Source organism: Drosophila pseudoobscura, chromosome X (assembly GCF_009870125.1).
Source record: "Drosophila pseudoobscura strain MV-25-SWS-2005 chromosome X, UCI_Dpse_MV25, whole genome shotgun sequence".
Classification (NCBI taxonomy): domain Eukaryota; kingdom Metazoa; phylum Arthropoda; class Insecta; order Diptera; family Drosophilidae; genus Drosophila; species Drosophila pseudoobscura.
Window position 1 is genome coordinate 48208640 of NC_046683.1, and position 26779 is coordinate 48235418.

At 40.9% G+C, this 26779-nt stretch overlaps 3 protein-coding genes across 3 annotated transcripts; 1 reads left to right on the forward strand and 2 right to left on the reverse strand.

Annotated features, from left to right (window-relative positions):
• Positions 1–631: 631 nt before the first annotated feature.
• Positions 632–6065, reverse strand: sens (senseless). Its single transcript, XM_001353565.4, has 4 exons — positions 5651–6065; positions 4246–5417; positions 1804–1954; positions 632–1576 (listed from the first exon to the last, which is right to left on the reverse strand). Exons 1-4 carry the CDS (start codon positions 5802–5804, stop codon positions 1338–1340), a joined length of 1716 nt encoding a protein of 571 aa, XP_001353601.3. The 5' UTR covers positions 5805–6065; the 3' UTR covers positions 632–1337.
• Positions 6066–16992: 10927 nt separating this feature from the next.
• Positions 16993–26260, reverse strand: LOC4813544 (tetratricopeptide repeat protein 36 homolog). The gene is made up of 3 exons (XM_001353566.4): positions 25926–26260; positions 17222–17397; positions 16993–17156 (listed from the first exon to the last, which is right to left on the reverse strand). Exons 1-3 carry the CDS (start codon positions 26233–26235, stop codon positions 17085–17087), a joined length of 558 nt encoding a protein of 185 aa, XP_001353602.2. The 5' UTR covers positions 26236–26260; the 3' UTR covers positions 16993–17084.
• LOC26533927 (uncharacterized) lies at positions 23665–25882 on the forward strand. The gene is made up of 3 exons (XM_015187450.2): positions 23665–24721; positions 24779–25262; positions 25326–25882. The coding sequence occupies exons 1-3, from the start codon at positions 23835–23837 to the stop codon at positions 25773–25775; spliced, it is 1821 nt and encodes a 606-aa protein (XP_015042936.2). The 5' UTR covers positions 23665–23834; the 3' UTR covers positions 25776–25882.
• Positions 26261–26779: the final 519 nt, after the last annotated feature.

Consider the following 26779-nt stretch of genomic DNA (forward strand, 5'->3'; position numbering starts at 1 on the left):
TGACCATTGCCTCTGTCCCTGGGCCTGAGGCTGTTGCTGAGCCTGGTGCTGGGCCTGGGCCTGGGGCCTGTGCCTGTGCCTCTTCCGATCTGCTCACTCCTTTTCTCACTTTATTTCGGCTGCAATTAGTTCGAACTTCGAACACTTATTGGCGTTTTCCCAAAGGAGCGCAGGGGCGGAGGAGCAGGGGTAGTACCTGCTGTAACGCGGCGGCTTACAAAGGGCATTCCCAGGATGCCACATGGACCACAGATCAAAGATCACCGCGTCACCCGGCTAAAGAAACAGGAGCAGCAGCAGGAGCAGTGAACCAACTTATTCCCCATCAATTGAGTACGTGCAGGAATTTATCTATAAAATCAGGTTTTCGGCCAAAACCCCCGAAAAAGAAATATTTGGAACGCTTTGGACAATTTGTAATAAAATGTGGGACGACTTCAAAGGAGGAGGCTGTGTCCTTGATGCTAAGGAATGCTTCTCATTCGGTCTGAGGGGCAGGCAGATGGAGAGCTAATGAGATATTAACCGCATATTTATGAAGTCATTTCTATGAATATTCATCTGTCATTTCCCCCTTCCCCCTTTGATGATCCTTTGGTGAGCCAATACCCAATTAAATTTCATTTTCAAATTTCTTCTCTTTTAGCTTTCAACTTTATTTAAAAAAAAAATATCATATGTTATCTAAACTATTATTATAATGTTACAAATAGTTACAAAAATCATTGGATAAATTATAAAATTAGAATAAACTAAAAGATTCACCACGTAATTCGTATAAATAATTGGGGTGGGGTAAGGAGGGGTGTGCAATCAACTTAAATAAATTAGGATTTAATAAAAATTTGGACAAGTTATCTGTTCAAGGGCTCAAGCTCTTTGCCAAGTTGGTTGGAAATTTCTTGTTGGTTGTTCTTTGGTACGTTTAGCTGCCAATTTGGGGTTAAGTTTAAACCAAATAAAAAAAAAAACGCTAATGGAATAAATTAAATTAATGAATTATTCTAGAGTGTAACATACATATGGTTTGTAAGAGTAAGTCTTGTTTGGTCTGCTATTTACAGAGAGGGACTTGGGGGGCTTAGGGCTAGAATTGAGCAAGTTTCTTAGCTAACAAATGGGAGATCTTAACATCCCCTAACAATAGATCTCTTTTGTGGTTCATCTGTGCGAAGGCCAAGACAAAACAAACTTTGGCTTCCTAGCAGCGACTTAGACGGGGCTACCGCCACCTCCTGCTTCCTCCACTTTCTTCCTGGACGCGCTCAGCTAATACTGGGATCCGATCCCCGAGGGAGCTCGGTTGCTGGTGGCTTACGAGTACGAGCTGTTGCCTGTCAACAGCTGCTGCTGCTGACCTCCATTTTGAGCAGCGTGGGTGGCCTCAGATCCTCGACGGGTGCCTCCTCGTGGCGGCTCTCCCGATGCCGCCGCAGGTCCACCTTCCGCTGGAAGGACTGATCGCAGAGGCCACAGCCGAAAGGCTTGTAGCCCGTGTGCTTACGCATGTGCGTGATCAGGTTCGAGCTCTGGCTGAAGGCTTTCAGGCACACCGTGCACTTGTGGGGCTTCTCGCCTGGAAACGGAAATAAATCAATAAACAATTAGCCAAATGAAAAGCGTACAAAGTTTATTAATTGCGGTGTCGCTGCGAGTCGCGGCTTTACAGCAATTAGACAAATTGAAAAGCGATAGAAATCTTGCCCAATCGCTGATTTTGGGGGAGCCGTTTGACACATTTGCATAGGGCCAAGGGTCAGGAATTACTGGGGTATTCTGATTTGAATGGAACATGAAGCTTACCTGTGTGGATGTATGTGTGCTTCTTCATGTCGGACTTCTGGTGGAACCGCTTGCCGCAGTACTGGCAGGGATATGGCCGGGTATCGCTATGGATGAGCAGATGTGTCGAGAGGGTGGACGAACGCTTGAACGACTTGCCACACTGTTTGCACTGGAATGAACAAAAGGGTGGGGAGGCATAAAGGTTGTGTTTAATTTTCAAATAGTACGAGTCACGATTAAGCCCCCGAAAATGCCCCATATTTGAACAGCCTGCATCTGTATCTGTATCTGTGTCTGTGTCTATATCCCCAAAAAGCAAATCTGAAAAAGGAATATCCAACCAGCCAACACAATCTGTCTATATATACCTACTCTCTGTTATTGTGTGTGCGTGCCAAATTCTCAACAGCCACATGAATTAAACTAGATTTGTGAGTGCACAAATATTTGTCGCCAAGTGACGATAGAGCCAAAGCACGGAGGGAAAACCCAAAGCCAAACTTTGGCCCCCCGACATATTATTCGATTAATGGCGATAGATTCTCTCGCCTCGCCTCGCCTCACCTATTTTTGCATTTCACTGCGGAGAAAACAGCTAAGCAAACAGGGTGGAAAGGGGGAATGGATTCAGCTCAATGCTAAATCTCAAGTGAGATAAATTCTGTGGATCCGAGTGATACGATATTTGTAGGCCAAACACAGCTGTGCCCGACTGAAGCCCGATTGGGGATTGGGGATTGGGGAGGAAGGAGGAGGGAGGAGGGGTTTGGGGATCGGGTATTGGGTGATCGAGCTCCCTGTAACATCTTCGGTTGTCAGATTAAATGTTTAAACAGTTTGCGTGTTGCAGCAACATGCATGTACTCGTATCTAAACATTGACACACTCTCACAGATACCAGAACAACACCCGACGACTCAAATCGTTCACCAGCTCCCCAGCTACGTGGGCGACATTTATTAAAAAAAAAAAAAAAACGAGAAAAAGAAACAAAAACAAAAAAACTGGGAAAAAGTGAAACATTTTTCAAAAACCCAACTTGCTCTACGCATATTGTAAATTGACACAAGTGTCTGTTATTTCTTCGTTTCTTTTTTTTAATTTCTTTCACTCTTTATGTATCTTTCAGTGTCTTGTTTTTTGGGATTTTCTATTTGCGGATTGCATTTGAGTGGACCATATCCCCATATCCATATCCATAGCCATATCCACATAGTACCCCAGTATGTATCTCCATATAGGCTAGACCCAATTAGTTGCTCTATTGTTAAGCTCGGCTTGACTCGACTCTGACTCTGACTCTTACTCTTACTCCGACTCTGAGCCATAATGTCAATTTGCTTAGCTTCGACAACGAAACGGAAGTTGGCGAAGCACAAAAAATACAGGGCGGGGGTGCTCGTGGGGGGTGGGGGTGTAGGGGAGAAACCCCAAAGGTCTGACTCAGCCGGGTGGGCCTCCTACAGGGAACAGATGTAAGAAATTACAGAAAAAATAAGACTCAATTTATATATAAAAACAATATAAAAACTCAGTCTCCATCTGCGTCTGCGTTTGCGTCTGCGCCTGCGCCAATGTCTCTGGACTCTGGCAACTGTCTTCGGCCATATGGCGGCCGGCCTGGAAACCTTTTTTTTTCGGCCCGGCCTATCGCATTTCACTGACCCTCGATGGATGTGTGAAAAAAGCGGAGAGGGACACCGACATCGGACTCGGACTCGCGGCGGGTGTTGATGGATATAAACGCAATATGACATCGGGGGTAGTCAGAGCATGAACCCGGCTTGGCCATAAGCGAAGAAGCCTTCTCGAATTCCACATGGTCGTGTGCCCCTGGCACTGGCAGGGTTAATGCGTCGGAAAAAGGGGGACAATCCAATATCGAAATGACAATTATGATTGTAATTTGTACATAAATCCTCCGAAAGAGTGTCCCTAGCGCCCCACACTCCCCCAATCAAAATTATTTGATTAACTAATTGCGTGATTTCGATGGGACTTAATTGAATTTCCATAGAGCTCTCTCTCATGTCTTTCCTGTCGCTCCTGTCGCTCTTGTCGCCCCTGTCCTGTCGGTTTTATTACAGTATTTGCTGTGCCACTTTTCCAAATTGAAATAATGGTGGGAGGAGGGTTAGGTCTAGGCACTATCGATATCTCCGAGGACAATTAAAACTGTTCGAGGACGAAATATGAAACAATTAACACAAGGGAATTGCCAAAGACACGCAATGCAAAGCGGGTCTTATGCAATGCAAGTACTCCTCCGAAAGGGCTGGAGCTGAGTCCTCCCCAGGACTGGACACGTGATAAACTCATTAGAGACAGTGCCGCTGCGAATGCCCACAGATTTACGATCGATGCTGTCGGTGAACCACAACAATCTCTGAAACATTTCCGCTAGTCGCGATTCCCCGATTCCCCGTTTCCCGATTCGATATCCTGTTTGACTGGGCTTACCTGGAAATTCCTGCCGCTGCGCTTCTCCTCGCACTCGCCCTGGTATGAGGACGAGGAGGAGGATCGGCGCGCAACATCTGTGGCGGTCGAATCAGGATGTTGCTGCTGCTGCTGCTGCTGATGCTGATGATGTTGCAACTGTTGCTGCTGCTGCTGCTGCTGATGGGGCTGCTGCTGCTGTTGTTGTTGGTGTTGATTACGCATATAACCGAATTCGGCGGCTGCCACCAGGCCCATAAGCGCCGCTGCCGAATGGTTATCCTGCTGCTCGCTGGCTGCCTCATCCTTGATGTGTTGCTGCTGCTGCTGCTGCTGGGACTTTAGGTGCTGGGTGAGCAGCTCAAGATTGTTGCCCGTGAGACCGGCCATGAAGGCGCTGCGATGGGCGTACAGCTGCTGTTGGGCCACCTCGAAGTCCATGTCCTGGACAGCCTTGGTGGCCTGGGGTGCGGATAGCGAGGAGATCGGCGACTGCAGGGAGGAGACAGAGGCAGCCGACCGTCGCTCGTACTTGAACTTCCTCACAATGGGATCCACCTGGGGCTCATCCTCCTCGTTGTACTCGCTCTGCTGCTCCCTTCTGGCGGATCTCTCGCACATCGAGGCTGGCGACCAGATGATGTTTCCCTGCGATCTCTGTCTCTGCTGTTGCGGGGTTCCCGTAGTCTTCAGATTGACCGCCCTCAGGGGTGGCGGTGTGACGTTCAGGGCGCCCATGGGATGCACTGCTTCCGCATCGCTAAGGCTGCCACCGCTGGTGCTGCTCCTGCTGCTGTTGCTGCTGCTGTTGTGGTGTAGATGGTGGTGGTAGTGCTCCTGCTCCGACTGGTCCGCCTTGCTCCGCTCCTTGGTGCTCAGGTTCAGTGGCATGTCCTCGTCCTGCTCCTCCAACATCTGTTTCTTGTTGTTGTAGTTGTTGTAGTTGTTGTTGTTGCTGTTGCTGCTGTTGTTGTTGATGTTGTTGTTGTTGATGTTGGTTGTGTGCTGCATTTCCTGCTCCTTCTCTGGGGTCAGAGCGTAGTCCCGATCACGCTGACCCAACACTATGGAGGCAGGGGACTTAGGAGTCATGGGTGTCAGAGGTGTCCCCAAGGCTGTGGCGGATGACAGCAGGAACTGCGGCCACAACAGGGCACTGGAGTACAGCAATGGGTTATAGAGAAAGGGCAGATCTGCGGGAGATGATCAAAAGGGATCGATAAAATACTATGCGATGCAAGGGAGCGTTTGAGCAGTTCTAGGATCATTGAATCAATCTAGAAAATGTACTATATTTCCTTGAAAATAATAGTGCAGTTATCCTATCTTTCAGATAGAATAATGATACAAAAAAGCAGAACTGCGAAGCAGGAGCCTTCTTCGAAACCTTCCAAGCCCATGAGAGATCTTCGATCCTTGCACTCACCTCTTCCGTTCAGCTTCTGGGCTGCTGCCGAGGCAATCACAGTGTTGAAGGCGGACGCCCGTTGCATCCACTGCTTGTCCAGGGCTGGTCCGGAGTAGCCTGCTGGACTGGGCTGCTGCGAGTGCGGCGATGGCGGCGGCGACAAATGATTCATTTTTGGGGCTCACTGTTTCTGCACTGGCTCAATTTGTTTATAATTTTTGTTCTTTAGTCACTTCAAAAAATGTCACTTTCGTTGAGCTGATCTTCGGTATTGAACGGATCTTTTTTATACAGATATCTAAGTTTTTTTGGGCAATTCTTTTACTCTCAGAAGACGAACACGTCCGTATCGCTCGGTGCTTCGCACCTGACTGAATCTTTGGCCGATTGCTCGGTTCTAAATTGAGCCAACGGTGAAGCGTTGTCGCCGACTGACTACTTGGCCCGAAAAAAAGGTACGTACTACCACATAGAGCTCTGTGTTTTTGTCCGACTGCACGGGTGTGTGTGTGAGCGTGTGTCTGTGCGTCTGTGTGTGGCAGCAAGCCGAATCAAAACGAGCCCTCTCTGTGTTGGTGTTGACTTTTGGTGGTGGTGGCTGGCTCTGAAGCCCTTGTCTGTACGAGTATCTGTGTGTGTGTGTGTTTGTGTTACCAACTCTGGTTTTTCACCTTTGGCAGCAGTTGGCGGCTGTTGCAGTTGCAGTTCCTGCTGCCGCTGCTGCTGCTGCTGATGTTGCTGATGTTTCTGCTGATGTTGTCCTGCATGTTGTAAGGGTCAAGACGCACAGTTAGGCAGAGATCGGCTCTCCTGCCCCTGCCCCTGCCCCCGCCCCTTTCCCAGTCCCCTCTATTAGTATCAGTGGCTTTGATCGTGCTCTCCCTTCTATCCTGCGAGTGCTCCTCCTGCTGCTGCCGCTGCTGCTGCTGGTTCTCTTTCTGTTTGTTGGCAGCACGCGTTTCCCTACTAATTGGTATGCAGTTTGGTTTGGCGGGCGTTTGCTGTCCTTTTCTTTTCTTGCCGCATTGTAACTGTTACATTTTGTGTTACTGTTCTTGCCACCAACTGTTGTTGGCTCTGACACACTTGAGAGACGAAGATGGAGCGAGAGAGAGAGGGAGAAGGAGACTCGGATGGTTGAGGAAGGTAGTGGTGGAGCGGGCGGAGGCGTTGCCCGGGGAGGGTTGACTTACAAATATTTATGTATGTGGATGGATCTATACATCTAACATCTGTCACGGACATTCTCTGCATGTGCAATCGGATTGGGAATTCAATTTAGATACAATTTTGATTAAACTATGATTAACTCAATTCAATTCATTTATTCTTCGTGTTTTAACGCTTGGGACTATTTAATTTATAACCTATAGGTGTTTTTTCAAGTGCAAATTAATGCTGAAAAAAGTATGAAAATGTTAGCTAGAAAAATATTTTTTATTAGAACTAACTACGATAAGAGAGGAGATTTTTTAAGCGGTTTCCATGTCCCATGACAAATTTAAAGTTCGGCAACAAATTAATCTTTGGAAAGTGGATCAATAAACCAAACTATTATTACATTATTTTCTTTTGAATTTGTAAATTTTTAAATGCTTGCAAAGTACTTTTCTAAAGTACAAAAATTTCATTTTATCTCAATTTCAAATAAACAAATAAGCAAATTGAAAGGGCTTGGATATTGGATGGGATTGAATCGGAATCCAAAGCACCAACTTTTGCGCTTTCAAAAGTAAATCGCTAAGTTTTTGCGAAAGTGAAAACCGGAGCCTGCCTGATTGTGTTTTGTGTGTGTTTTCTGAAAATAGTGGGTATAAGTAATGTTCAAAGGTGGGCATTCCTTTACGTGTTGTTAATTTTCCATTAAATTAGTTAATTTTATTCATTTTCTATGTGATTTGAGGGATATATTTGTAAAGAGTAAAGACTAGAGTAAAGTAGAGTAGAGTAGAGTAGCGAGTAGATTTGTGATTATTTTAATGTACTAAATTGTTCATTCGTTCAGATATGTTTGTATATCTTCCACAGCTCCCCCCAGCTCCGCCTTCAGAACAATTAAGCATTGAGCTAAGGACATTTAAAAGTGTATCTTTATTGGATCTTTCTTTCACATTAAACCAAATCGGAGGCCTTCACCTGCTGCTTTCTCCGACTATCCCCTTGGTGGTGGTGCTGCTGCTGCTGTTGCTGCTGCTGCACCCTTCGCAACTCGTCCCTCTGCAACATTTGGGTTCCTCCTACCGAGTTAGTCCTTCTCCGGGCCACGCTTGGCCACCTCTCGGTGCAAGACAATTCCAGTTTATCTACGAATATCCTTGGCCCAGCCACACCTGCCTAGAAAACGGAGAAGTGGCGGGAGCACACTTCTTCCACATTTAACGATCCTCTTCCTTCGAGCTGGCAGCAATTTTCTGACGTTTTGGCGCAATTTCCTTGAAAGGACATGTGCAGCACACGGCGGCGACATTCCAGCAGACACGAGCTGTCCACGGGCAGGGGCTAGCGAAGCATGCCGCCGCGGCACGAGACGTGGCCTCTGGAAGCGGGTCAAAATGGGGGACACACAGCGCACAGCGCACAGCTCACGGCGCACGGCGGCATAGTCATTCATTATGACCGCGATGAGGGCTGGCCAGGGCCAGGTCGCCCTCGTTGCGCTTGGCAGCGCTTCTCAAGAGGGCTGAGGGCGCGTGCCTCACTCTCACTCTCCCTCTCCCTATCCATCTACATATCCCTATCTCTCGCTTTGTAACGGATTCACCTTATGCCAGGCAGGCGCAGGCGCATGCGTCGCTATTCACATCTATCATCGTTTGATATGCGCAGTCGCAGCCGGGTCCCACTGTCGTAGGGGTACAGGTACAGGCAACACTCGCACACACACCTTCCATCTATTTCCAATATTCGCCCGTATTGGGCGACATTTTATTCCGGGCCTGAGAGCTTCTGTTTGCTTTTCCACCGCTCTTCCAAACAAATCCAACACGCCGGTCGCTGATTGGTCGGCAGCCGCGAGGGGCGTGTTAGCCGTGTCGGTTCAAACCCGAAACGAGTTTGCATCTGTGTTGGTGGCACTCGCACTGTATCGAACTCTGTGTGCTGCTCCACACTGTGTGGGTTGTATGCACCGCACCGTTGGACTTTGGGTTGCTTGAATGGGAAGCAAGGCACCCACTGATGAATGGGCTGCAGTTGAATCACTGAATGGTTAAATAAGGTAGGATTCGAGCTGACATTCAGGATTTTGAGGGATATACTTTGGATAAACATAGATAAGGTATATAAAATTAGACTGATTTACTAAAAAAATTCGTACCTTTGACTTTCTTTGAACAATTTCCATGAATTGTAAATCTTTTAGTGGGGCATTGATTCCCGCTAACGAAACAAATTCGAAAAATATGCCCATTCCAAAAAAACTAAATCCTTTTCAAATGGAAAAGTTGAAGAGATATTTAAAATGATAGCATTTTAACTTTGGCTCGATGTGTCTTCAGGTACAGTCACCGTACCGCCACCAATAAAATATTATAGGACAGGTCATACAACTCTCTTTTTAACATATAAATTGTTTTTGAGTTTGTAAAAAATATTTTGGGGGTATATTGCAAATTCCAAGTATGGGTATGGTGTGTATAGCTAACAATTTTCCAAACTCTTTTTGAGACCCTTCCAGTCTTCGAAAGGTATCACGTGATATCTCGTATCTCGTTTTAGGAATGTAAACTGCAGAAATAAAACAAAAATTTAATAGATTTGCATTCCTTTACTTTGTTTTACATACGCAGTTCATTGAAATAGTTGTGCTGGGAGTAAGTACATCATTTTAATATTTAAATATTAAAAAAGATGAAAAAATAAAAAAAATTTGTAAAATATAGAAGCAATCATCACGTTTGCCTTAGGCATTGATTATTTTGATAAACAAGGTTCTTGGAAACTTCGTTAATTTTATTTTTAGTGGGCAGAGGAACATATTGCTAGATCGAGAAGAGAAATCAATTCAAAACATATACCAAGATTGGGAATAGTTGGATGAAATGCCAGCAATGAATACCGATACCAATCGAGATCGTGAGCGTAAATCGACTGTCTTAGAGGATAGACATACATACATATGTAGGTATTGTGCAGTCAAGATCAAGCCTTTAGCCGTTAATAGTTACCCAGGAAGGTAGCCAAAACGGTGGCGAAACATAATGCGGTCAGACGAGAGCGAAGGAGTTTGATTTGGTGCCAAGCCCAGCACACAACCGAAGTTCCACCAAGCTACATTATGGTATGGACATGTTTTTCATATATATATTGGTGTAAGTCCTATTCACATGATTCAGGACAAGAGTACACTGCTACCATATGCTAGTGGGTAAATGCCATTGAAGCTGACATTTCTATAAGATATCCAAGATGATCCAAAACACACCAGTAAACGCGCCAAGGCCCGGTTTGCCTTTAAGAAGATCGACGTAGTGCTATGGCCAGCGCAGTCTCCAGATCTACATCCAATCTAAAACTTGTGGGGAGATGTTAGAAGAATTGTAGACAGAGCAAATCCTTCAAGTGAAGCTCATTCTCATTTTGGCAAGTGGTTCAAGAAGCATGGGCGTTGCCAGGATCCCATTAATTGCACGACACGCCGGTGCCAGCCTGCATTGAATTAAAAAAGGATTCTCAACTAAATATTGAGCCCTGATAAACCTAATGAACATATGTATGCATAATGAAGATTAGTTGAAGTTTCGTTAGTTTTTTTTCCAATTTAAAGCAGCTCCATTCATGTGTTTTATAAGAAGAAGAGATACGACTCGAAGAGAGTGTTGAAAGTGTTGGGGTACGGCACTACTATTTCATTGAACACAATTGTATAAATCAGTAATCAGTAAGAATGTACACTAGATCTCCAGAGAATTCGCAAAACTAGCCCACGTTCCAGAGGTTTCCCTACTTGGAGTACAGCAGAAATCCTTCGGACTTTTTTGTTCTTGTTCAGCCTCTTCCCACTCGAACCCATCCAAGCCCCTGCCCGATCTCAACTGATTTATCGGACTATCTGCCGACATCATGGCAAAGCACCGAGAGACCATTTAAGCATCTTCCTATTTGTCTCACAGTGGGTGCTAGGCAGGCCTGTTCCAGGCCCAACTGGAACATTCCTTCCAACAAATCAGACGGAAATCTGTAATAAATGTATTACTATGTGGCCGGGCCATGTGGATTATAATTGTCTGGGCCACAAATGGGGGCCAAAACGATGCCAACTGCGAGGCGACAGCCAGCAGCCGGTGCTGGCTACTGGTTATGAGCACGACCAGGAGGAGCGCCTGGGCTGCTGCTGTGCGGAGGTGGAGGTGGAGCTGGAGCTGAAGCTGGAGTGCCAGTGCTCCTCCCGGGCGGGGAGACGTCGTCGGTTCATATCGTGCAGATTGTTGGCAATTATTAAAATGATAATTGCACAAATCTGGCTATCAATTGACGACCATCGAAGACCTTAGGCCAACAAACAGCAACCAAAACGAGCGAAAGCCGCGGCACAGGAACAACACAGAGCGGGCTCTGGCCCAAACGCATGCGCAGCCATCCAGCCAGCGGGTTCCCAACTGCAACTCCAACTCCAACTCCGACTCCAGACCAGACCAGGCCCAGCTTTTTCTTGGCCTGGCTCTCTTATCATGCGGCGTTGGCGCGCTGTGCAGCTTTTCGCCAACGTTGACAATTTGGTATTAATTTAAGACAACAGCAGCGACTACCACAGCGGCTGCTGCGCTACAGACCTGGCTCAGACCCAGCCGGGGCCAACCAGCCGACCGGCCAACCGGCCAACAGACAGTTGGCCACTTGGGCTGCCGCAGCAAGAGCAGAAGCAAACGAAACAAAAGACGGACATTTACATGCTGCCAACGAGGCTAACAATGAAATCTGCGTAGTTTGTTTAGGCCCACAGAATAGGCGGTGGGAGAGCGGAGAGTAGGCCAGGTCAGTCAGACGGATAGTGTGGCCAGGTGGCAGTACAATTTAGGAGCAAATAATTGAGATAAACTTAAGTTTCTTATGATTGAAAGGTACTACAATCATTTTTGTAGGCACAAAAATTTCTGTAAATTTGCTCTACATCCTTTACATCCTGGTGTAAATCAGAGCTGCAGTGTGTTATATGTGAAGTCCTCACTCCTATGCTATGAAAGCACATCAACGCAAAGACTTGGTCACACTGGGCAGGCTCGCTCTGCTTTGTTTTCCGTTTGCCAAGTTGCTGCTTGCCAAAGTTGTGTCCCTCCATTGCGTCTGCGCACAATTATAAAACAAAATTGATAAAATTATTGTGCCTGCTGCTGCTGGTCGTTGCTGGCTCTCTCTTCTGGCCGGAGGAGCCACGATGGGCGATTAGCCCAAAGCCAAAAGGTTGCAGTGTGCGCCAACTGACCAACCAAATTGTTTGGCTGTCCGGACTACAGAGCTTCCCCTGGAAGGGAAAGGCAAGGAATAGCCCCCTTTCGCATGATGAAAATCAGCGACTATGCAACCGGAATGAGGCGAATCTATGGTAATATGCCCCGGACTGGGGCTGGGGCCAGTTCTAGTCCCAGCAGCGGCTAGGTGGCTAAATGAAATTTATTTCAATTTCATTTGATATTAATTGCAAATGGCCTTAAGATTGAATTCCAATGGGCTACCTTATTTGGTGACGGAGTGGAGGCCTTACAAATCGGGCCAGCGACTTCTCACTCGAAGACTCGACCCCTTGGCTATGTTCGGGGCTTGTTAGGATTGTGTTTTGGGCTGTGCCCTGGCCCGGCCCCGGCCCCGGCCCCTGCCACAGCTGGCTCCCTGCAAAGACTGGCGCCACGACAACAATTTTGGGCTACAAATAAGGCACCGACTTGGGGTCTCGCCCGCACAAATCTCTGACAGTTGAACGCCGTTTGTCGTTTGTCGTAATTAGCAGCAAAATGGTTAACTAACCTTTTCATCTCCCCTGCAGTCCCCTGCCCTGCCCTGCCGCTGTTCGAAACTATTTTGACCATTTTTGGAAGCGCTGTGCGAAAGTTCAAGAGGAGCAGAGAAGGAAGAGTTGGGACAGTAGGGACAGTGGGGAATATATGTAGTAGGGACAGGAACTTTCGAAATGGCAACCCACACGCTGACACAATTAAGCCAAACACATGTCGTCTCTGGCGGAGATAAGCCATTTATTAACTTTTCACAAGACCTCCAAATGATGCCATAATCTCCGCTTACGGTTAGACATATGAGAGGGAAGCCGAGCTATCTGCAGGCCAAAAGATGCACAAAGATAGAATGGGAGAAGAATCTGCCAAAGGTAGTGCAGAAGATTCAATACTCTACTGGAAGGCAAGGAAGGGGATGAGATAGATGATTGTTGGATGATTTTAAAGAAAGTATTGATGGGAAATATGTCATATTCTTCCCCTGAAAATCAAACTCAAACTAAGATCTTTCCTCTTTCAAAGGCTTAAATATTGGCGATGGTTTTCTGTGTCTTGAGAAGTCCCTGATCTTTCTTCAGTTCTTTGGTTTTGAGCTTACTTTAGGGAACTCCTCTGGAGAAACTCTCTTGGATATTTGCCATGACTTAGTTGTAATACCCTCATTGGGGACATTAATTTACTGCTCCAACTGCGGCGGCTACTGTTCCGCTTGGGGGACCGGGACCTCCAACGAGCGCCGCTTGACAAGAAGCCAGGCAGCCAACAAAGCCAAAGGAAACTGGCTAAACCTAAAGCTGGGGCTGAGGCTGGGGCTGAAGCCCAGCCAACAATTGAACTGCAATAAAACAATTTACCCAAAATAGCGTTCGGCCCAAGAGCAATCTGCTGGTTAGCCCAGCATCAGCATCAGGCTGGGACTCTGGACTGCTACTGGGACTGTGACTGTGACTAGGACTTGGACTTGGGCCTGGACCTGGACTGGGCTCTCTGTGCAACATTTATCATTGAAATGTGGCGTGCGGCTTCTACGCAGCCGATCCGGTGACGCTTTGCGGCACCAAAACGAGCCCGAAACTCTTTTGACTTTGGCGGTTCGGTTCGGTTCGGTTGCTTTGCATATGCAGTGCGGACTAGTGCCCGTGTCCGTGCCCGTGCCCCTCTATCCCCACAACACCACATATCCACATCTCCATGGGAGGACGGGAGCAAGGCGATAAACTAGCCCTGGCCAGTCAGTCGCGTAAGTCAAGCAGTCGAATGCCCATAGAAAAATCAATTCGTTGAACTGAACAGATTTCTCTTTATCTGCGCTATTCCACCCGACTGCTGCCTTCCTGTCTTGGCCGTCTTGCCCGTCTTGGCCGTCTCAGCCGTCTTGGCTCTCCTGCTGGACAATTGGCCTGCCCGGGAGTCTAATTTGCATATGTTGTGGTAGCTGCGACAAAGGCTCTCATAATTGCTTGATTTAGCGTCCCATTCATGCTGGCAGCCAAGACGTGGACGGACGCGGCGCCAGTCGCATCTCCGCCTCGTTTTTGCCTGCTGGCTGCTCCCTAGTGTAAATTGTCATCCAACTTTTGCTACGTGTGGAGCTCTGGACTGTGGTTGTGGCGGCTGGCTGCTGGCTACTGGCTACTGGCTGTGGTTCTGGCTGTGGTTCCTCTATGCGCGGGTGTCTCTCGGATGTGTGTCCCCGTTGTGTGTCGTGTAAATTGCCAAGCAATTCATAAATGTCAACGCGTCTTGTATGAGAGATGGACACCGACTCCTCGTGGCGGGGGCAGGGCGGCGTAGGGTAGATTTATGTGTTTACCTATGGAGTGTGCGGCAATAATTAGACGAGGTTCAAGGGGGACAACGCCAGACACGAGATACAGGTACCAACTTCTGACATAACAGCAAAGAGTACTCCAAAGCAGTGCTTCAAATGGGAGTTTGATCTTGGACACTATTTCTGCTCTTACATTGGATGGAAACCATTGATCCTGTAAAGGGCAAACGCAAAAAAAATAAACCACTCATGTGTTTTACTCTTTCAGTTATAATAATATTAATTCTTATCCTTATTCCTCTCTCGTTTCTCCTGGAATGCTCCCCGTTACTGATCCCTGGTCTCTGCTTTTTCCCATTGAGCACTATTTTTAAGGAGGCTATCCCTTCGTCCCATCCTGTTGATATCGGACTGTCCTCGTCTCAGCGTCTGATCAAAATATTTGCATAACCAAAAGCCTGAATTACAGTTTAAGCAAAAACCTCAACCAAAAAGAAAAAAAAAAAATATACAAATTCTAAAGGTGAAGGAGGCAGCATTCAAAAGCCAGAGCCAGAGACAGAGTTCGGGGCTGCGTCATGTGTTGGTCAAGCAGCGCTGAGAGACACACCGAAAACAGGAACCCAACAACGACGACAGCCGGCACGCGCCCCGAACCGAACCCCCGATCGGAAAGGGCCAGGTACAAGGAAGGCCAAAAAGAAACAGGAAAAAAAAAGACCAACAGCCAGAGCCAGAGCCAGAGTCGGAGTCAAAGCCAGAGCAAAGGGCGAAAACAAAAGGATCTGGAAAAGCAGAACAACCAAAAAAATATGCAACTGTTGAGCGATCGCACGGGTGAATAACCCAGAAAGAGTGAGAGAGAGAGGGGGGGGAGCCTCTCTGGAGAATCTCACTCTAGGCCGGGCCCGAAAGTGAAGCTTAGTTTATAATTTTGGCAGGAAGAAAGCTGCTGCTCTGTTGAAGTTTGAAGATTTTATCGTATCTAATATCTGGGCCTGGTTCTCGATCAAATTACAGTTCCGGTCAAGATTGAGCATTTGGTTCCGCTTTTGTGTGTTCGGGGATGCGGATGAGGATGAGAATGGTGCTGTTGATGAAGATGAGGTTGGGGATGGGGATGGGGATGGGAAGGGGGGGATTCTGGCAGCCTAACCGTTAACCTTTGGTTAATGATTTGCTTGCTGCCTTTGGTTGCTGGCCTGCCTGCGCTTCAAGTGCAACATATGGCATTCTGAGCCCCCCCCACTCTCTGCCGTTCCCTTGCTGTGGCTTCAGCACAACTGACGCAGGATACGCAGGATCCCATCGCCTCTACCTACGAGCGCAGCTCGGAGTTTTCGTGTCGGCCGGCCGGCCGGCTTACTTCCTATCCTGCACACGGACCTGGCAATCCTCATTGCTCCACGAATACTCGTATGTAAAAAGATCAATCAAATATTGGGTTCCTTCCCTTCGTTGAGTTGCCCTCACCCCTGTGTCCGCCTAGGAGGGATTGTATCTAGATGCCCACTTGACTCCTGCATTTTTTACCGCGATACCATAGGTGCCTGTGCCCAGGGTATGTTGGGGTATGATGATTCGCATACCCAGCAAGTCAAGGTCGAGAAAGTGTGATTTCTAGATGGAAAATTAGAAGCTGTTCTACTGGCTGGAATCGATTACCGGGATAGAAGTTGTGTTCTTTTCGTCAGAGAGCTCTCTGGCCTGGCTTACAGGTCCTCAATGAGTCGTGGTCTTTCTGAGGCGACTCCTTGTATTTTTTCTACCACATTTTTTTGTTTTTTTTTTTCCTGACTTGCAACGCCGTCGCCGCAGTTGCTGCTGCTGCCGGTGCCGGTGCTACTGCCGCTGCCGCTGCTGCTGTGCACCTGCTCCAGGGGCATAGGACGCGCGTCTTTTGACCGCAATCGTTGCCAGAGAGCTCAGAGCAGAAAAAAATAAAACCAAATACCGCTCTTACTTACAAGCGAACAGAAGGCAGGCCTAAATCGTTGACCAAGTCGCTTAACCGTTAAGCTTGGCGCGCTTACATAGGGGAGAGAATCCGAAGATCCCCAGAGACCCCTCTCCTCTCCTCGGGCTGGCTGGGTAAGGCAAGGGCAGAGCTGATCCTGCCAAGCGTGTGCCATGGCAGCAAAACCGCAGCCCGCTTTACACAAATCCCAATGTTTAAGCCAAAGCCAATCCGAATCAGACTCGAGCTCGAACTCGAACTCGGGGCTCGGATCGCTTCGTCCTGGCCCAAAACCACTTTCGTTTATTTTAATTTGCCTTGCGGTCGTCGTCAACCCAGGGAGGCATGGTGGCAGGGGGGCAGGGAGGCAGAGCCTGCTGCAATCTGACAAGAGCCTGCTGCATTTAATAACTGTTTTCGTTTTTGCCGCCGCTCGTTTTTATTACTCGTATCTCCCCTCCCACTCGCCCCCTCTTAGCATGTAATGTGTGTGTGTGTGTGTGTGTGTGTGCTGGCCCCCGAGTGCTCACGACCTGGCCTGGACCTGGCCCAGGTCCCGTTCTCGTTTTTTCTGCCGCTTCTGCTGCCGCTGCTTGTGGTGCACCGTGCACGTGCCACTTTTTGCAGCTTGCCCCATGATGGGGCCATCAGTCGATCGACTGCTTATCGCACCAAACAACGCGTCTCGGACTTAATTAATTTTTATTTATGCTAACGAGCCCTTGACTTTTAGTTAAATCAGAGTCTAGGCTGCCAGGATAGGGTCCTCGTCCTCCACTACTGCAGCTGATCGAAGGCCTTCCGCAGCATTTGGTTGCAGAGCGCCGCGAACGGATTGATTTCCACGAGCTGGCAACGACAGAATGGAAATCAGTTAATACATAGACGGGGCATTCTTCAGTGATCATTCATACCTGCTCCCTTGCAAATTTACTTCCCAGTTGTGCGGCTGCCTCGAAGTCGGATCGTGCCGCATCCAGATTATCCAATTTTCTGTATAGAACTCCTCGCTGGCAATGGGCATGGCACTTGGTGCGGCTCTGTTGATCGCTGGCCATTTCCAAAGCCTTGTTAAGGTCATCAAGCGCCTCTGAAAATAACCAAATTTTTTAGAAATCGATCGTTAGCGTTGTGAGAAGTGGCAAGGGCTGCGGCTCTACCTTTCTAACAGGTACTCGGTCAAAATGAGTATAGGAGTATATTAGATTAGTGGTGAAAATGGATGTATGTGGATGCAAATTCTGAACCAGATCGTATCATTATTACAGCCAGAATGAAGAAAACAATTTCATTTTCTCTCGCTCTGTTTCTCCCTAACACACACGTTTCATACGTTGGCTTGGCATATCGCAAAAAGGGAGCGCCTAGATCTCAAAGACTATAAAAGCTAGAGTAACCAAATTTGGTATCCACACTCCTGTGATATCGAACCTGCACAAGTGTATTTTAAAAATTCGCCTCACCCACTTCCGCCCGCGCAATGGACGAAAATGTGTGGCATCCACAAATCTCAGAGCCTATTAAAGCTAGAGCAACGAAAATTGTTATCCACACTGTTAGATCTCACTGTTACATGTGTATTTCAAAATTTCGCCCCCTTCCGCAACCACAAAGAACAAAAATCCGTGGCACCTACAATATTAAATATATTATAAATTATAATTATAATTATAATAATATATATATATATATATATATATATATTATATAAAAAATCAAGATTAACTATTATTATAATTGTTATATTATATATATATATATATATATATATATAACAATTATAATAATAGTTAATCTTGAATAACTGTTATTATAATTGTTATTCTTGATTTTTATTCAATAACTATTATTATAATTGTTATTCTTGATTTTTATTGAATAACTGTTATTATAATTGTTATTCTTGATTTTTATTCCATAACTATTATTATAATTGTTATTCTTGATTTTTATTGAATAACTCTTATTATAATTGTTATTCTTGATTTTTATTGAATAACTGTTATTATAATTGTTATTCTTGATTTTTATTCAATAACTATTATTATAATTGTTTTTCTTGATTTTTATTGAATAACTGTTATTATAATTGTTATTCTTGATTTTTATTCCATAACTATTATTATAATTGTTATTCTTGATTTTTATTCCATAACTATTATTATAATTGTTATTCTTGATTTTTATTGAATAACTGTTATTAAAATTGTTATTCTTGATTTTTATTCAATAACTATTATTATAATTGTTTTTCTTGATTTTTATTGAATAACTGTTATTATAATTGTTATTCTTGATTTTTATTCCATAACTATTATTATAATTGTTATTCTTGATTTTTATTCCATAACTATTATTATAATTGTTATTCTTGATTTTTATTGAATAACTGTTATTATAATTGTTATTCTTGATTTTTATTGAATAACTGTTATTATAATTGTTATTCTTGATTTTTATTGAATAACTATTATTATAATTGTTATTCTTGATTTTTATTCAATAACTGTTATTATAATTGTTATTCTTGATTTTTATTCCATAACTATTATTATAATTGTTATTCTTGATTTTTATTGAATAACTATTATTATAATTGTTATTCTTGATTTTTATTCCATAACTATTATTATAAATGTTATTCTTGATTTTTATTGAATAACTATTATTATAATTGTTATTCTTGATTTTTATTGAATAACTGTTATTATAATTGTTATTCTTGATTTTTATTGAATAACTATTATTATAATTGTTATTCTTGATTTTTATTCAATAACTGTTATTATAATTGTTATTCTTGATTTTTATTCCATAACTATTATTATAATTGTTATTCTTGATTTTTATTGAATAACTATTATTATAATTGTTATTCTTGATTTTTATTCCATAACTATTATTATAATTGTTATTCTTGATTTTTATTGAATAACTGTTATTATAATTGTTATTCTTGATTTTTATTCAATAACTGTTATTATAATTGTTATTCTTGATTTTTATTGAATAACTATTATTATAATTGTTATTCTTGATTTTTATTGAATAACTATTATTATAATTGTTATTCTTGATTTTTATTGAATAACTATTATTATAATTGTTATTCTTGATTTTTATTGAATAACTGTTATTATAATTGTTATTCTTGATTTTTATTCCATAACTATTATTATAATTGTTATTCTTGATTTTTATTGAATAACTGTTATTCTAATTGTTATTCTTGATTTTTATTCCATAACTATTATTATAATTGTTATTCTTGATTTTTATTGAATAACTATTATTATAATTGTTATTCTTGATTTTTATTGAATAACTATTATTATAATTGTTATTCTTGATTTTTATTCCATAACTATTATTATAATTGTTATTCTTGATTTTTATTCAATAACTATTATTATAATTGTTATTCTTGATTTTTATTCAATAACTGTTATTATAATTGTTATTCTTGATTTTTATTCCATAACTATTATTATAATTGTTATTCTTGATTTTTATTGAATAACTATTATTATAATTGTTATTCTTGATTTTTATTCAATAACTGTTATTATAATTGTTATTCTTGATTTTTATTCCATAACTATTATTATAATTGTTATTCTTGATTTTTATTCAATAACTGTTATTATAATTGTTATTCTTGATTTTTATTCCATAACTATTATTATAATTGTTATTCTTGATTTTTATTGAATAACTGTTATTATAATTGTTATTCTTGATTTTTATTCCATAACTATTATTATAATTGTTATTCTTGATTTTTATTGAATAACTGTTATTCTAATTGTTATTCTTGATTTTTATTGAATAACTATTATTATAATTGTTATTCTTGATTTTTATTGAATAACTATTATTATAATTGTTATTCTTGATTTTTATTCAATAACTGTTATTATAATTGTTATTCTTGATTTTTATTCCATAACTATTATTATAATTGTTATTCTTGATTTTTATTGAATAACTATTATTATAATTGTTATTCTTGATTTTTATTCCATAACTATTATTATAATTGTTATTCTTGATTTTTATTGTATAACTATTATTATAATTGTTATTCTTGATTTTTATTGAATAACTGTTATTATAATTGTTATTCTTGATTTTTATTCCATAACTATTATTATAATTGTTATTCTTGATTTTTATTGAATAACTGTTATTATAATTGTTATTCTTGATTTTTATTGAATAACTGTTATTATAATTGTTATTCTTGATTTTTATTGAATAACTATTATTATAATTGTTATTCTTGATTTTTATTGAATAACTGTTATTATAATTGTTATTCTTGATTTTTATTCAATAACTGTTATTATAATTGTTATTCTTGATTTTTATTGAATAACTATTATTATAATTGTTATTCTTGATTTTTATTGAATAACTGTTATTATAATTGTTATTCTTGATTTTTATTCAATAACTGTTATTATAATTGTTATTCTTGATTTTTATTCCATAACTATTATTATAATTGTTATTCTTGATTTTTATTGAATAACTATTATTATAATTGTTATTCTTGATTTTTATTGAATAACTATTATTATAATTGTTATTCTTGATTTTTATTCCATAACTATTATTATAATTGTTATTCTTGATTTTTATTGAATAACTATTATTATAATTGTTATTCTTGATTTTTATTCAATAACTGTTATTATAATTGTTATTCTTGATTTTTATTCCATAACTATTATTATAATTGTTATTCTTGATTTTTATTCAATAACTGTTATTATAATTGTTATTCTTGATTTTTATTGAATAACTATTATTATAATTGTTATTCTTGATTTTTATTCCATAACTATTATTATAATTGTTATTCTTGATTTTTATTGTATAACTATTATTATAATTGTTATTCTTGATTTTTATTGAATAACTGTTATTATAATTGTTATTCTTGATTTTTATTCAATAACTGTTATTATAATTGTTATTCTTGATTTTTATTGAATAACTATTATTATAATTGTTATTCTTGATTTTTATTGAATAACTGTTATTATAATTGTTATTCTTGATTTTTATTCAATAACTGTTATTATAATTGTTATTCTTGATTTTTATTCCATAACTATTATTATAATTGTTATTCTTGATTTTTATTGAATAACTATTATTATAATTGTTATTCTTGATTTTTATTGAATAACTATTATTATAATTGTTATTCTTGATTTTTATTGAATAACTATTATTATAATTGTTATTCTTGATTTTTATTGAATAACTATTATTATAATTGTTATTCTTGATTTTTATTCAATAACAGTTATTATAATTGTTATTCTTGATTTTTATTCCATAACTATTATTATAATTGTTATTCTTGATTTTTATTGAATAACTATTATTATAATTGTTATTCTTGATTTTTATTGAATAACTGTTATTATAATTGTTATTCTTGATTTTTATTGAATAACTATTATTATAATTGTTATTCTTGATTTTTATTGAATAACTGTTATTATAATTGTTATTCTTGATTTTTATTCAATAACTGTTATTATAATTGTTATTCTTGATTTTTATTGAATAACTATTATTATAATTGTTATTCTTGATTTTTATTGAATAACTGTTATTATAATTGTTATTCTTGATTTTTATTCCATAACTATTATTATAATTGTTATTCTTGATTTTTATTGAATAACTGTTATTATAATTGTTATTCTTGATTTTTATTCAATAACTGTTATTATAATTGTTATTCTTGATTTTTATTGAATAACTATTATTATAATTGTTATTCTTGATTTTTATTGAATAACTATTATTATAATTGTTATTCTTGATTTTTATTGAATAACTATTATTATAATTGTTATTCTTGATTTTTATTGAATAACTGTTATTATAATTGTTATTCTTGATTTTTATTCAATAACTATTATTATAATTGTTATTCTTGAACTTAATAACTATTATTTTTTAATGCCTAAAATGGCTTAAAACGGTGGAGTAGGCATACTTTTAGGGATACCACATTAAAAGGAAGCGCGCCCTGAACTTCACCACGGCAAGGTAGGGTAGAAAGAAGCACAAACAAAAAAAGTGTATTCAATAATTTTTTAAAAGCGAAGCATTGAAAAACAATTAAAAAAGGTACCATGTCCGACTGTCAAATAGTTTAAGCTCGCAAAAAAGTTTGATGAGTCGCGTTCCATCGAGGATTTTTAGGTATTCTAATGTTTATCCCCTTTCCACCGAATTTTGAAACATTTTATCAGCATTTTTTTTACCCGCATCTGTCTCTCTCTCTCTCATGCTTCTCACAACACCAACCTGACAGGGTGCGCACATGATTAAGTAGCATGATTAAGAGAGAGACGGAGAATGAGAAGCCACCGCAAAAGTACTTATTAGTTCATTCTGGCTATAATAATGATCCGATCTGATCCCGATTGGGCAGTAGATATGGTCACTCAGTACGATTCTGTAAGCCTAAATCGGCTAAATCGGCAATTAAAAAATGATTTTCGGTTTCCTCGTATCTCCAAAATTGTGGATGCCAAAGATTTTGAGAACTAGGCGTCAAAAAAAGACGGATAGACGAAATTCTATATATGTAGATACACATATCGATTAGGCTATCGATTGGGCGTTACACACACCCACATCCACCACAAAACTAATATATCCCTAAACTCTACGAGTAAACTAATAATTTCAAACCTTACAGTCCCAAATAGATTTTTGAGGCAGCATTTTACATGAACAAATAATTGTATCCGATAAATGGATCAACTTCCTAAAAGATTATCAAATTTTTAAAAGTTTAGTTCTGTTCTATGAGTAAAAAAAAAATTATTTTAGCCGAAAACTTAAAGAAAACTTTTTTGTATGCTGGCATTACTTCTACACCCAAAAATATGCTATTGCCTGCTCAGATAAAAACTTTCAAAATTAATTAGCACTTTCATAGTATATTTTTGGGTATTTATAATTTCATATATGTAGGTATATATGTATGTATAATAACTCTTCTTATAGTATATTAAATAAAAATCATAAATAGTTCATTATGTTATAATAAGAGTTTTTCAAAAATAAAAGTATAATTTTATTTGCTTTGAACCAAGTGGTTCAACCACGATTACCAAAAAATTTAGTAGTGATGAAGAAACATGGGCCGCGATATATACAGTAAGTTAAGTTTTCAACATTTATGTGCTGTTAAGTTTTCTTGGTATTGCTTATTCACATATGTACTGTAAAAACACTGTGCAGACCCTGTAAACACACTGCACAACCACTGCACATACATTTTGTACTCCGCTTATGCCTTATGCCGCACTGAAGCGGTTCTCTCGGTTTTTTCGGTTCTTTATCCCGCCTTGTTCGTCACTGCAGCGCAGCCGCAGCATCGAAGCTATTCACAAATGTCCCAGTGTTATCTCTTCATCGATGGAGAGCCACTAGTTTACGCTTGCTTACTATCCCAACGTCTTTCTTGTGTTTCATTGATAGAGCGTGATGGGCCGCAAACGTGACTATTTTCTACGGGAATTTTTCAATTTTGAGGTGGAAAGAAATGCGAGTGTGTGCAATATATGCCGGCACGTGATGAAGGGCAGCTATACGACTAACTTGAGACGCCACCTGCTCGCTGAGCATAAATCGCAGTACGACATCGCGGTCAGGGAGTGGGAAAAAAGTAAGCCCGTGGAAAAAACAAAACGTATATCGTTTACCTTCGCCACAACTGAAGTCAAGGAGGCATGCGTTCAGTTAGTAACAACGGGGAGAATGCCGATTGTTGCGCTGGACTCTGAGCCGTTTAAAACGCTGACAAGCCAGATCTTTTCCGGATTGGAGATGATTCCCATAACATCTAGAAATATAATGGAGCATGTGGCGGAAAAATTTGAAATTGTCAAGGCGTCCATTGTGAACGGAATGAAACTGAAATTAGTTTCCCTCAAGCTTGACATCGCATCCGGGCACGGTAGAGGCATCTTGGGAGTGAGTGCCCAGTTCTACGAGGACAAGGCGATTAAGGTAGTCACCCTGGGAGTAATCGAGCTTAACAAAGAGCACACCGGCGCCAGTCTCGGTGCTGAAACTAAGAATATTCTGGAAGAGTTCGGTTTGACGAGAAACCAAATATATTCGGTTACGTCGGACAATGGTCGTGACGTTATAAAGTCTATTGGAATCAAGAACGAAGACTTCGATGGTAGCTGCGATGATGTCGAAGAGGAGCTGAAGCCGCAAGTGAACATCTACTCCGTTGCATCGATCAGATGTGCTGCTCACACACTTCAACTGGCAGTTAAAGATTTTCTTAAGACTTTTGCAAATGATACACTCATCGGTAAGGCTCGCAGGCTGGTTAAAGCATTGAGGACCGTCACCTACAGGTATACTATTATTAAACTTTGCAACGAACCCTCTCCTAGTTCTCAAATGTTTTTTAGGGCTTCAATTTCAAATGAAGGCTTGCCTCAGCCCCTTATTGACTCTCCTACGATGTGGACTTCGACCTACGAGATGCTTGAACGCCTTCTTCTGTTGAAGAACTTTTGTGAGAACCACGGTAATGAGCTGCTTACATTTTCTGAGGCAGATTGGACAGAAGTTAAGGTACTGGCCGAAGCATTGGAACCGATCTATTTGGCCAACCAAAAGCTGCAGACGGAGCAGCTATATCTAGGCGATTTTTACAAGATGTGGCTAGATCTCACGTTGACAATGGCAGCCATGAAAAACCCACACAGTGCGGCATTGCGGGAGGCAATCGGGAAGAGAGAAGAGTCTTTAACATCCAACGAATCGGTCACTTCTGCCATTTATTTGGATCCCAGGATGAGAATAATTTTGAGTAAAAATCCAATTAAGCTGATGTGTGCCAGAAATCATTTAACTACAGTTTTTAAAAAAATTTATGGTGTTGCAAAAAGAGTAAGCACGATCTATGACGATTAAGATGCACTTGTAATTTGATAAATATATTCTTCATTGCAGGATGATCTATCACTAAGAACAAACTCACATTCGTCAGAGTCCACTGCGCCTGACTTGAAGCTTCCGTCTACAAGCCAGCTTTCGACCGCGTCGCAGAGCACTTGCTCGTCACTCAATGATTTCCTCAATTCCTTTGTTGTGGCTTCAGGCAATGAGGAATCAGACGAGGACGAGGCGCAATACGAAGTACAGCTGGCTATAAACGAGATCAACGACTACTGTCCAAAGCCAATTGATATCAACCAAAATATTATGAGTTATTGGGAGGAGAAAAAGTTCATATATCCCTGCTTATATCAATTGGCAAAGGTTATTCATTGTGTTCCGGCAACACGAGTCAGCGTCGAAAGGACATTTTCGGCACTGAAACTTGACCTATCCGACTTGCGACGTCATTTGTCCGAAAATGCAGTCAAACAAATTATTTTTTTAAGACTGAACACATCATAAAGAAATGCAAAACTCCATTTACTATATCACACTCTACCGCGCACTCGGCGAAAGCCCTTCGTTGCCAGGCCTCACTCAACCCAGCAATAAACCAATGAAACATCAAACAGAGTTTGTTTTTCAAATATAGGATATGCTTTTTTCGCTTACCACCATCTCGTTTGGCCAGACGTAGGGTCTGCGCTCGATTATTCAGCACCGAAGCTCTTTGGGCTTGGTACAGGGCCAGCTGGAATACCTTTAAAGCCTCATCGAAACTGCCCTTTTCCGTTAGTAGAACCCCTTGCAGCTCCAGCTCCCTGGAAGATCTCACAGCCTCCGTGTCGGGCTCCACATCTGCCAGCTCCGACTCAGACGGCACGGAGACACTCTGCTGGGTGCTGCTCAGCTCCAGGGGATTGAAGATGGACTCCAGCACCTGGCGATCGTGTGAACTGAGCTTGAGATTAACCTGCGGCATTGCTATCTGGCTAACTGCCTATCTGGCGTGGTCTACTGAGTAACTATAAAGAGACTAAAGCTAGAATCTAAAATCGAAACACCAGCAAGTGGGGGGAATCTTAAGTCGAATGCAAATCAGGCTACCCAACCAGTTCAGGCCCACAGAGAGAGAGAGATAGAGAGAGAGAGCCCCGCTTGAAAAGATCTTGGTTATATAAAAAAAACGTTTTGTTTTTATTTTTCTGGTTTTGTTTTTTTTGTTGTTGTTTTCTTTATGTATATGTAAATACCAAGGACAATATCATTTGTTTTTCACTTTGTTTTTGCAATAATTTAATTAATAATATAATAATATTAAATCAGCGCTTTCCTCAAACATTTCCATATCCATTTTCATGTTCTGTTTCAGTTTTCCTCTTTATATATATCCGCTATGCTAATGCGTTTACATTTGGTTTTAATTTTGATAAATACAATTATTATTAATGCTTCAATAAATTGTTGTTGTTCGCTTTAAATGTTTAACTTTATGCTGGTTTTTGTTTTTTGTTTTTTCAAAAAAT

What these genes read in the sequence shown, in the direction of transcription:
- LOC4813544 (XM_001353566.4), bottom strand. Translation starts at nt 26,235, where the DNA reads ATGCCGCAGGTTAATCTCAAGCTCAGTTCACACGATCGCCAGGTGCTG. An exon ending in TCTGGCCAAACGAGATGGTG is followed by an intron (nt 17,398 to 25,925) that starts GTAAGCGAAAAA and finishes GGTTATTTTCAG; the next exon opens with AGGCGCTTGATGACCTTAAC. An exon ending in GTAAATTTGCAAGGGAGCAG is followed by an intron (nt 17,157 to 17,221) that starts GTATGAATGATC and finishes TGTCGTTGCCAG; the next exon opens with CTCGTGGAAATCAATCCGTT.
- LOC26533927 (XM_015187450.2), top strand. Translation starts at nt 23,835, where the DNA reads ATGGGCCGCAAACGTGACTATTTTCTACGGGAATTTTTCAATTTTGAG. An exon ending in TTGAGGACCGTCACCTACAG is followed by an intron (nt 24,722 to 24,778) that starts GTATACTATTAT and finishes AATGTTTTTTAG; the next exon opens with GGCTTCAATTTCAAATGAAG. An exon ending in TTTATGGTGTTGCAAAAAGA is followed by an intron (nt 25,263 to 25,325) that starts GTAAGCACGATC and finishes TCTTCATTGCAG; the next exon opens with GATGATCTATCACTAAGAAC.
- sens (XM_001353565.4), bottom strand. Translation starts at nt 5,804, where the DNA reads ATGAATCATTTGTCGCCGCCGCCATCGCCGCACTCGCAGCAGCCCAGT. An exon ending in GCAGCGGCAGGAATTTCCAG is followed by an intron (nt 1,955 to 4,245) that starts GTAAGCCCAGTC and finishes TGTTCATTCCAG; the next exon opens with TGCAAACAGTGTGGCAAGTC. An exon ending in GCACACATACATCCACACAG is followed by an intron (nt 1,577 to 1,803) that starts GTAAGCTTCATG and finishes TTCCGTTTCCAG; the next exon opens with GCGAGAAGCCCCACAAGTGC.